This window comes from Solanum verrucosum, unplaced genomic scaffold (genome assembly GCF_900185275.1).
Source record: "Solanum verrucosum unplaced genomic scaffold, falcon-dt-bn FXZP01000079.1, whole genome shotgun sequence".
Classification (NCBI taxonomy): Eukaryota; Viridiplantae; Streptophyta; class Magnoliopsida; order Solanales; family Solanaceae; genus Solanum; species Solanum verrucosum.
Genome location: NW_026020368.1, coordinates 4,058,202 through 4,069,939, shown reverse-complemented (window position 1 = coordinate 4,069,939; position 11,738 = coordinate 4,058,202). Strand labels below are relative to the sequence as shown.

General features: G+C 33.8%; 1 protein-coding gene across 1 annotated transcript; it reads right to left on the bottom strand.

Annotated features, from left to right (window-relative positions):
• Positions 1-2,791: 2,791 nt before the first annotated feature.
• On the bottom strand, positions 2,792-7,043 carry LOC125838148 (ethylene receptor 2-like). Its single transcript, XM_049517210.1, has 3 exons — positions 6,512-7,043; positions 4,266-6,087; positions 2,792-3,711 (listed from the first exon to the last, which is right to left on the bottom strand). Exons 2-3 carry the CDS (start codon positions 6,006-6,008, stop codon positions 3,169-3,171), a joined length of 2,286 nt encoding a protein of 761 aa, XP_049373167.1. The 5' UTR covers positions 6,009-6,087; positions 6,512-7,043; the 3' UTR covers positions 2,792-3,168.
• Positions 7,044-11,738: the final 4,695 nt, after the last annotated feature.

The following is an 11,738-nucleotide window of genomic DNA, read 5'->3' as shown; positions in this document are numbered from 1 at the left end:
TCAACTCAATAAATTTGTTTGTTTTATTTACTTATAAGCCTCTTAATGAGTCTGAATAGATCCGTAAAACAGTCTTAACATTATTCAGATTCAAAAATAAGATCTTAATTCAACTATATCACAACAAGTCATAAAAGTCGTGTTATTTTCTTATTTATTTAATGTTAACTGCATGCCTACCGTTAGAATTTCCTTTATTCTAACTAACTTAAAATGCGCCTTTTACTTTCATAGATTAATAAATACAATATTTGAATTGATAAGCACTCTCATGGTATAATATTTAGCATGGTTCCAGAAAATAAGAAAATGTTATTTGAAACCGATAACAATAACAAATGTCTATTATAAAATAAAATGTTTTCATAAACAATATATTACTACTCTATATAAACTATTTTACATTGTATTATATTTGATTCTCAACGTTTTTGAGTGCAAATAATAGCCATATTAATGATGTAACTTGTGTTAAATTCTTAAAAGATAAATCATATTACTTTGTTAAAGTAAAATATTCAAAATATTATTTTCTATATATAAAAAAAAACTATTTTACTAAAATGAGATTTTTAGAATATTTTATTGATATAGCGTTTAATTTCATATCTACATCCAGATGTTGAAAACAAACAGTCCTAATAATTCAGTGTTTAGATTTAGAGTCAATATCTTAATATTTAAATGTGTATTCAGATTTACACATCTAGATCTTAACATTCATATGTGTATTCAAATTCAGACGTCTTAATTTTAATAAAAACAAATAAGGTCTAAAGCAGTATCTTATTTTTGAATACATAGATCCCGCCCTGATGAAAATTATCACATCTTTTTACTTTCTGAGTTTTTCAGAAAGAGACATTGAACTGCGTAGTTTGCTTTGTTTATTGGTTTATCGTAAGACATATTGATGATAAATGGGAAGAAGACAATGCATGTAGTGTGTACGTATCTAAATTCATGCATGGGTCTCTAATTTTGTCTTTAAGGTTGAGAGAAACAATCACATGAATGCACACAAAACTGAGGAATGGGCTTACATGCAAAATGCCCATGCCTTGGATATGATGAAGTTGGAAAATGAGCTTTTTAGCCATATCCAAAAGGATCAACCACATGCACTATCAAAAAGTACTCTGACAATTATAAGCAAGTATTTTATCCAAGATATATAGAACATGCACTACTCATGTCTCAACCAAGTTGCTTACCGTGACAAAGTTCAAAACTTGACAAAGGGTGTGCAAAATTAAATTAATACTCATAATAGCTAATATTTAATTTTTGTATACTACATAATTTTTTGACGAAAAATATGTACCGAACCACCCTTTGCGTAAGCTAGCCCCCAAACCAAATCCCTTGGTTTTTCTCTACTAACAACATAGAAGTTATTCTTGAGTTGGGTCAAATTTGGACAGGTCATGGTAGGTTAAGACGACAATCGGGTTAAGACCAAACCCAAATTCGCTTAGGTCAAAATGGGTTAGGTAATGAATTATATAACAGGTCGTGACCCAATCCAACCCAAGTTTTACCAAGCTTAATTATTTTAGGTAATGAATTATTTTTTTCTTTATTATGACTATATCTAACTAATCAAATTGAAAAAAAAAAAATCCCAAAATTTCTCATAAGCCAATTTGGGTTACATAACAATCTAAGTTTTAATGGATTGAGATGAGTTGAATTGAAATGGATTGAGCTAATAAACGAGCAAGTTGGGCAAATTGGGTTTGATTTTGCCACCCAATGGAACCAAAATTAAGGGGACTCGTACTATAAAAAAGTGAACACGAATTCGGTTTTGTTTGCTATGAAGGAGAATATTTTCCTTGGAAATTGTTTTGAAAGTTAAATTAAATTTCTTACTTATTTTCTAGTGTCGGTAAGTAAGAAAAAAGATATTATCCCAAAAGCATTTATATATAATCTAGAAAAACAATATTAGGGTGAGGGGGCCTCAAGAGTGGGATGATCAAGACTCAAGGCGTAGGGATTGGGGACATTGGGTGGAAGGAGAGAATGCAATAAATATAAAATGTCACTCATGAAACTTGTTTTCCCTACTTCACATTTATTAAGAAAGTTATTTTTCTCATTTTTAAGAAACTATTTTTCCTAAAGAAAATATTCAAAAAATGTTCTCCAAATCAACACACTCAGAAGGAAACCAAGTGGATTTAATTTCATCTTTTTTATTAGTAAAAGATAAATTTTTAACATGTAGAAAAGAAGGGATGCTCAGATGGTAAGCAGCAAACAATAGAGCAAAAAGGTACTTAGGAAAGCTCATAGGGGAGGGATTTAAACAAAAGAATTTGTTGACATGTAGTGTACATACATCCTTAGACACAAGGTAAACACTCAATCTAGAATAACTTTCTAGTTAGCATTGTAGACTTGCCAATATCTTCCATTTTAATGGTAATAACATTATGGAAACAAGCATGACTTGAAAAGTGAAGAACTCACAACCACCTAGCTAATATACATAAAGATCAAAATCAGACAATATTGAGGATATCAGTGACAATCACACCGCACCTCGTCAACTTTAAATTCCAGTTAACGGAAATTATTCAATCAGTGGAACTAAAAGTGCACAATCTAAAGGATAAATCTAAGTGCAAGAATTAACCAGCTTCATCGTAGTCTAGAATTATGTTTAAAGTCTCATCTTAATGAAGTATTTTAGTATAGCTGTGAATGCATATTCATATAAGCCTACATTTTAGACCGGCCTTTTGAACATTCTTCACACAAAATTTTCAATTCGCAACAGATATTCCTGCAAATGCAAATCTAATAGCAATAATAGTGCTCCAGAACACTTAGAAATGGAGCTATTCTCGAGTCATTTCTCAACAGTATATACTTCAGTTCTAAGAACAGATTAGTTAAATTCTGAGTTGCTAAGATCAATAACATGTAGAATGGGCAAACCTGGCTCAAATCCTTTAGAGCTGAGTTTTATGAGAGTAGAAAAGACGATATATTTTTTGTACCATTTTGATTTCAAAGATTGTATGTATGTTACATCTGTATGCTGGAATCTTCAGGGGTGGGAAGTGGTCCAAGCAATTTCGTTTGCACATCTAGCATTAGGTTGTTGATGAAGCCCTGCCTTATAAACTCCACTCCTATAAGGCACCGTCAACATCATTACATCATTCTACTTCCCCGTAGCAGAACCCTCTGAAGCTCATCAGCAATCCCTGGCAATAGCACTGGTTTACGAATAAGTCCATTCATTCCAATCTGCAGGCATCTTCCAGTAACATTTTCATCAGCAGTCGCAGTTAAACCAACTATCAATGGCCAGTTGCGGCTACCAAACTTCCGAATTCTCATGGTTACTTCGAAGCCATCCAAATCAGGCAGGTGAAGATCCAAAAGGACGATTTGGAATGAGGATACAGCAGGGCTAAGAACACCAATACAGTCACGTCCAGATGAAACTGCAGAAACACTGCATCCCAATTTTTCAAGTAGCTTACTTGTTACCGCTCTATTCACATCATCATAATCTGCTAACAGAACTTTAACTCCTTGGAGGAGTGAGTGTGGATGCGAATGATCAAAAGATTCCCCATATTCAGGAATGCCTATGGCAATTGATGGCCGCAGTTGAAGCCCAAGAACGACAGCCATGCTTTGGTCAAAACCTTCTGGATTTGGGATTACCCAGATGTCTCCTTGCATCAACTGTTCCATCATATTTGCATATCAGAATGATGTTAGTGCCTACCCCAAACCAAAACTATATGCACTTAAATTATAGTCAAAGGGAGAAAAAAGAGAACAAGTACTAGGGTACTACCAACTTCTATGTGTGGTTTCAGATTTCATTCCCAAACAACTGGGGTTAAAAGCTCCGTAAAAAAAAAAACCTTAAGCAACTTTAATATCATATTTCCCAGTCACAAGGAAAATGACATATTTAATTACATGACAGGCAATCAAGGTCATGGCATTGCTCTATCTTCTTTAACATGGAAATTGTAGTAGTTTACGCCATCTAGAAATCACAATTTAAAAGGTCTCATCCAATTGCAGGAGAAATTTCAAAAGTAGTCTGCCTAATATCATTTTGCCTTTGTAATAATAACTTTATTTTCTTTTAACCTATAACAGGATGATTTTATCAAAGTTGAGTGTACTATTACCAGAGAAGGAAGTGATTAGAACCAAATGAAACAGTTGGGTTTATAAACTCCAGAATATGCATACTCAGATGCTGGTATTTAGAAATAGAATACCTGAACCAGCTTTCTGCACACAGTGAAACTCAAGCCTTCATCCATCTCCTTACTGCAGCGTCTTGGCCTGTAATGTGGCAACGTGGACCCCTCTGGCTGAGAATGATTATTGCTTGTTCCAACTTCAAACCTGATATAGGCATTATCACGAGATGAGTTTGACCTCCTTGTTCTCCAAGCTCCACCGATGCCTTCCCTACTTATACTTTCTGGGAGAACCCTAAATGTGAGAAGACCTCCATTGGGGTCCTTCAAAAGATTTCCAACAATATGAAGAATAACTTGAAAAACTCTTCTTTCATCACCAAGAACATGATTTGGCAAAGATTTGTCAACCTCGATTGAAATATTATAACCCCTATAAGCACACAAACACTTGGCAAGACAAGCAGCTTCTTTTATCATGGAATGTAGCTGAAAATGTCTCATCTCCAAAGGGAATCTACCGTTGTCCTTTGTTGAAGTATCCATCACATCATCTATTAGGGTTGACACAACATTACTGGTTTTAACCATTGAATCCACAAGAAGCCGCTGCTCATTACCCAATTTCTCATCTTGCAACAAGGAGAGCAGACCCAATATTGAGTGCATGGGTCTTCTCAGACCATGGCTCATAACCATCTGAAATGCATTCCTTGCTTGACTCGCCCTCAGTGCATCCTGCTTTGCTTGTTGCAGAGCTCGGTTTTGCTCTTCCAATGTTTCTCTCATATGCTGAGACTCTTCAAGAATTGCAGCATGGGACAGAGCCACTGCAACCTGATCAGCCACAACCCTGACTATCTCAATTTCCTGGCTGCTCCACGATCTACCTTGTTCACCAGGTAGAACCAAAACCAGTATAGCATAACATTCTGGGACAAGTTCAGGAGTTCCACCTTTGAAGTTCGACACTTTAAGCATTGGCATCCTAATTGCAGCCACAGCTCCTGGTTCCCTACTCCCTCCACTACTCGCAACAGCAAGTGGGGAGTCGGCATCAAGTATCTTTACTCCATCAATCTCCTTAATCTGTATAACATCTGGATCACTTCTCGGGATAGGTAAATTATATGCACTATTAAAGCTATTGTCTCTCAGCTCATGAATTAGGTTCATCTCAGTTTTATTCTCATTGGGCTTCCAAACAGCACAGTTGTGCAAATCCAGTGTCTTGGATAGCTCCACCAGAGTTGTGTAAAGTATTGTATGACGGTCAAGTGACTTTCGAATCTCCTGTGTAAGCATCCGAACATGCCATCCAGTTTCTTTTTGCATCTTTATTAATCCAACTTCTCTACCAAGATCCCAAGTCTTCTTTTTCAGCATAAATTCCCTCACCTTGATTTTAAGCAGCATAGGAAAGAGGGTGATAAGGGTTATAGCCGTGGCGAAGGATACCAGTGCAGTGAGGACTTTAAAAATGGTTAAAGCAAGCATAAGCTGAAACGGGTGTTGGCCATAGTAAGTCCAGAAATTGAGCAAATGAGTCATCCCACACAGAACAATGAATGCAATAAATTGAAAGAGCACCCATTTGAATGGAAAGTTAGAACAGCTGACAAAGTAAAGGAGCTCAATTGGGATGGAAAAATACGCAATCGCAATAAAGAGATCACTAATCTTTTGGCACTCTAAGATACTCTCAATGCTCCAAAATCCCTCATCATCACAGTTACATCGCGGGAAACCATTATCAGCAGCCGATAAGGAAACAAAGAACGACAACACCAACAAAGCTGATGCTAACGTCCTCAACATTGAGCAAGTCGTCTTCAGCCCATTTACTATATTAAATTTCCATTTCAGCACCAACGCTTCTTAATCAAGAATCATAAACCTGACAAATCCAACAAAATCACATATGCATGAAACAAGTTGTCAATTTCATTTCCAGTTAAAAAATGTCTTAGCCAAGAACATGAAATGAAAACACCTTTAAATTTAAAAAATGGCATCATGACATCATTACATACAGGAATAGAAACAAATGCATGCACCAACAGCCACTTGCAATAATATAAACATAATTTCCCAAGAGCACAGTCTCAAAGACAAAACTAGTCCTACAAGTTGAAAAAAGAATATTAACTTGCATAATTAGTATTTTTCAAAATAACTATTTTATTCACCCTAATTACAGATAGGAGTCATAAATCCACTATGCACGTTAACCCAAATACAAAAAGCAGATCAAAGTAAACCATTAAAATAAACATGAAATTCAAAGTAAAACCAGAAAAGAAATTGCAGAGCATAATTACCAGAAGGAAGAATAAATATGGACATCCTCTCTTGGAGAGCAAAACCCAGAAGAAGCCAATCCAATACTGAGATCCTATCGTTCCCCCACATGCAGATCCCAAGAATAGGCATCATCTTCTTATCCGAAACTCCATTTCCCCTCACATGCATTGGTATCATCAACAAACCCAAACTAACCAAAAACCCAATGCACCCACTACATAAACCGGTACCACATTACAACCCGTTTTCAGTTTTTCCGATCTCCGGCACCAACCCCACCCCGACCACCACAAAACTAGAGGTGATTAAGGGGCAAAACCGGGTTTTCACTTCATCACTTCCCTTATGCAAACCCCAAACTGAAACAAAAAAAAAAACAGAAATATAGAGAAGAAGCTCTCAATATTCTTACTGGCTAACAAATGAAACTTCTAATATTATTCTGAAGGAATTTAAATACGCAAGTGTCTTGTACTAGTACAAATAGAGAGAAAGAGACTGCCATTACAAACCATATAAATATATATATAGATATATAGAGAGAGAAAGAAGAGAGATAAAGAAGAGGTTTTGTTGGCGCCGTTGTTTGCTGTAGGAAAGAAGAAAATGGAAGCAAAGGAGAAGAATCTAAAGGAGGGTGTGGGGGTAGGTTTACATGAAGAGAACTTGGACGCACTTTTGGTCAATAAAGTAGTCATTTTTTCCATCTATTAGACTCCATTATTATTATTTTATTTAATTCTTTCAAAATCTATTGCTATCTTTCTCTCTCCATCTACATAGATAACCGGGGAATAATATATATTTTGACAAGGGTGGAGTGAAATAGCCCACGTGCCAATGGTGGAAAATGCACGCGCTACCGGAGGCGCGTGAAGAAAATTCATACGGAACAGTATCTCAAACATACTGGTTGGCCGGACGGGGCCATGGAAACCGCGAAGGTGAAGCTGAAATTTCGCCGTTAGAAATGTAGAGACACCAAATTTACTTTTATTGTGAAACGAAATGAAAATACTCTTAAATTTGGCGTGAATTATTAGGTTTATTTCTAAATTATTAATTGCTTTGAAAACACCTACTTAGTTGGCTAATTAAATTTATTTATCCTCTCATCTTACAACATAAATGACATGTACCCAATTCTCACCAAATATAGTGGTTTTTTCAATACTTTTCTCCATTTTTTTATTGAGAATTTATATTTCTACCACAGTTTGAGATGACTTGTTATGTCATGTTGGAAGTATATCTAATTTTAGCTAAATACATAAAATAAAATAAAATTGTAAAACTATCAATAGTCCAAAAATAAAAATTAATAATTTAAGAATATTTTCAAATACTTTTCTATACTCCTAATAAATATTCACCTAAAATAAACATACCTACTAATGAGAAAAACTTTAATTACAACCAACATTGGTTGTAATGAACTGATGAGAGTGTTGTACTCTTAATCAGAGGTCTTGGGTTCGAGCCCTGGGTATGGAAAAAGTCTTGTTGGGAGCATCACCCCCGAATGGGCCTTGGAGAGCATAATCCAAATTTAGTCGGAACTCCAATGTGAACTTCGAACATCAGGTGGGAAAACAGAAAAGAAAAAACTTTAATTACAATTAAATGGTACCACTCGTACTACTCTATTTTGCGCTATTTCATGCTATATGGGTGGATTCTTTTCAATGATTTAAACTTTTTTGAAGATAATTTGCTTCATGTAATGTTATGGGTTTTTTTAAAAATAAAATAAAATAATAAATATTCAATCATAACAATTTCACATTTGCAAGATTTATGTATTTAGGGATCATAACCTTATCGATATCGAAGAGAAATCAATATGATTGAGATGATTATAAAAAAATTAATTTTTGTTGATTATAAAATACCCAAAAAAATGAAATGGCATAATTTTTTAAGAATAACCGACCGAATCATCCCACTGAAACCCCTTATTAGAGCTTTGTAACTGTAAGTAAGAGAACATTTAATATTTTTACATTGATTATTTTATTTTATTTTTATAACTAAATAAATATAAATTTATTCTAACTTTTTTTTTAACTATGTAACATTATCAATTACCCTATTTGATATGTTAATTTTTATACGAAGCAGCTAAAAGTTACCAAACATAACATTAATTAGGAAACATGGATTGATATACCATATTATAAAAATAGTTCATATATATTTTTATTGTTATAAAAGTGGTTCATCTATTTCTATCGTTACAAAAATGGCTTATACATATCTTTTTCATTTAAGGAAAGTGAAAAAAAATAACTCTAAATTAATTTTTCTATTTTTTATTTTTAAAAAAAAATCATGTGGATATAGATTATTATAGCAAAGTTTAGAGTATATCTGATCCTTTTCACACTTGTTTTTTTTTTACTTCTTTTGATTCAACTGCTAATGTGAGCTTTAAATATCACTTTTGTAATTTCTATTTACTTATAATTATTTGAGTTTTTATTGTTATTTCAATTTTTTTATTTTATCTTTAAGTGTAAAAATATGAAAAATAAAAAGAAAGAAGTATAGATGAAAAAAGAGAAAAAAGTAAGAAAAAAATAAAAATAAGTTTTATCCGGCTATATTGTAATTTATGTAAAAAAATAAAATAAAGTTGGGCATCTATGATAAATTTTACGAGAAATGAGTGAAAATAATTTTGACCATCAAAATAATAAACTCCCAAAAGAAATAAATAGATTATAAAAAAAATCACTTCTGTTAGACTAAAACGGTATATTAGAGTCATTTGTGTAATGGCAGAACATATATGGGTTAATCTTATAACGAGGGGTATATCAACTCTACATCGCAAAGTTGAGGGGTATATCAAGTTCCTTTTCCTATTAACTAGTTGATAATTTTCTTCCTAACCAGCAACCAAACCATCCCAGGAGATAGAAATGTTAGTAGTTTAGTTGGTTGATTGCCTAAATTTCACTTTGTTGATACTACCTCGATTCCCCACATTATAATTTTCTCTCCATTTCTCATTTTCCTTCCCCATTTTCTTTATAAAAAAATGTACAAAATGTGTAAGATATATACGTGATTAAGTTTGATTTAATTAATTAATGGACTAATAAATGAATGTCGATTAAAATTTATGGGTAATTTTTAAAGGGGATTAAATAACTTCTCATTTTGATAGAAATTGTAGAATAATTTAGTGTTTTTTTCATAATTAGGATGTCTTCATGAACAATAAAGTGGTTGAGAACGCAATATGTGTTAGTTTGTATGACACGTATTAGTATACTGATGTGTAAAAGCAACACATGTTAGCACACATGACATGTATCGATGTTGATGATGAGTAAGCAAAGACACATGTCATACATGCATGAATATTATTTACATGAGTGACAATTGTCTCACATTGATGAATGAAATTTGCATGAGTGAAACTTGTCGTGCATATATATCGCGCTTGGCACAATCGTCCTTCTTCTATAGATTGTTCATGTTAGTGAAAATTACAAGATTACAATTGAAAATAAAATGAAGAAATAAAAATCTAGCTTCCAGTTGAAGCGCAAATATCTCGCTCTCTTTAAGGAGATTCAAGTTCACTGCAACAAATGTTTTCACTAATCTAGTGGTAGTCCTCTTCTTGTCCCATCCAAGATACAACAACCTAATCACTAAGTGCAACTCAACAAACTCTAGACAAGAGTTGAGTCTAAAACTCCACTAAAAAACACCACCCTTCAACTATTAAGAACTCTTTTTTTTGACTAATTTTTATGCACTTTATATTTTCTTGTGTGTACCCCAAACCAAATGAAGGTCACCACTATTTATAGTTAAGAAAATCTTCCTAGCAATGAATAGGAAGATAATGGGGTAGTTTGTCACGACCCAAGGTAGCTCCTAGGTCTAACATGGCGTATAAGATCCCGAGAGGCCCCATACAAGCCACTTACTATTCGTCATACAAGATAATAGAATAAAAATGATTTAAAAGGCAGTTTCAATATAAAAAAGTTTTATAGATCTAGTAAAGCAGAAGTCTAAACATCGTCTCAAAAGCCATCTAGTACATATGATTGATCGGGACGCAGCCTGTACATCAAGTGCAAAAACTGAAAGTAAAGACAAAAGGGAAATCAAAGCTCGATCCTCGGGTGATGAGGACTCACCAATCTTCAATCTGCTAAATGAGATCACTAGCCACGAAAGTGTGAATCTGTAAGGTTGAATTTGAGGTAATGTTGGCAAGAGTATGCATTAGTACAAACATGTACCAAGTATGATAGCCATGCATAATACATTTAAAAACATGCTTAAAAGAAGATATCTTCATGAGGTGATATGACCAAGCTAAAACATGATATATAAAGAGGTTTAGAAGACATAAGTCATAAAACATGGTCATGAATGCAAATAAACATCATCTTAAAGACATGTGACATACTCCTTGAAGTAACCTTGATTCATTAATGTGGGACAATTACCTTTAACCGACATGTAAGACCATGTGAGCTACTAACATGGAATTCGGTGTCTCCCACACTGAAAAGGGATGTCCTACTTGCCAAGGTAAGACCATGAACTTTCTAGCTTACATGGATCCACTTGTTATTGTCTATCTAGACAATCCTATGTTGGCACATAGTTTATGGAGCATGGGTAATCGCCACTTATCTACTCAGTGCTAAGCATAACTCTCATGGAATATCTATTATTCTTATTCATCTTTTCTTTAAGGGACTTGGGTAATCACCTCTTGTCCTTACATCTTGTCCTTACATCATGTTGACATGGGTAATCGCCTCTTGTCTTTCATTAGAAGTCATGGGAATTCGCCGTTTGTCTCATTCTTAGAATAACTCCTTATCTTTGATTCATTTTAGGTGAAAAGACCTTTCAACCTTAGAATCCTCTATGTGAGAAGACCTTTCACCTTCATGCATGAAGTAGTTATGTGAGCAACCCTTTCACAACAATTAACCACAATAACAACATATATGCTTTTACTCTCAAGCAATCTACATTAAATTTCATCAATTTCATAAAAACATGCAAAATTTCATAATTCATCTTTTACTGTTCAAAACTTACTTTCAATCATCAATATCTAGAAAACACGGGTTCATGAGAATTCTTCTTAAAACCATGATATTATATCAATTCATGCATAATAATCCATAAACCAATCAAATAAATCAATATTTAAAAGAACTCATTACATGGAAGAAAATCCTAACTCAATTGGGGAAT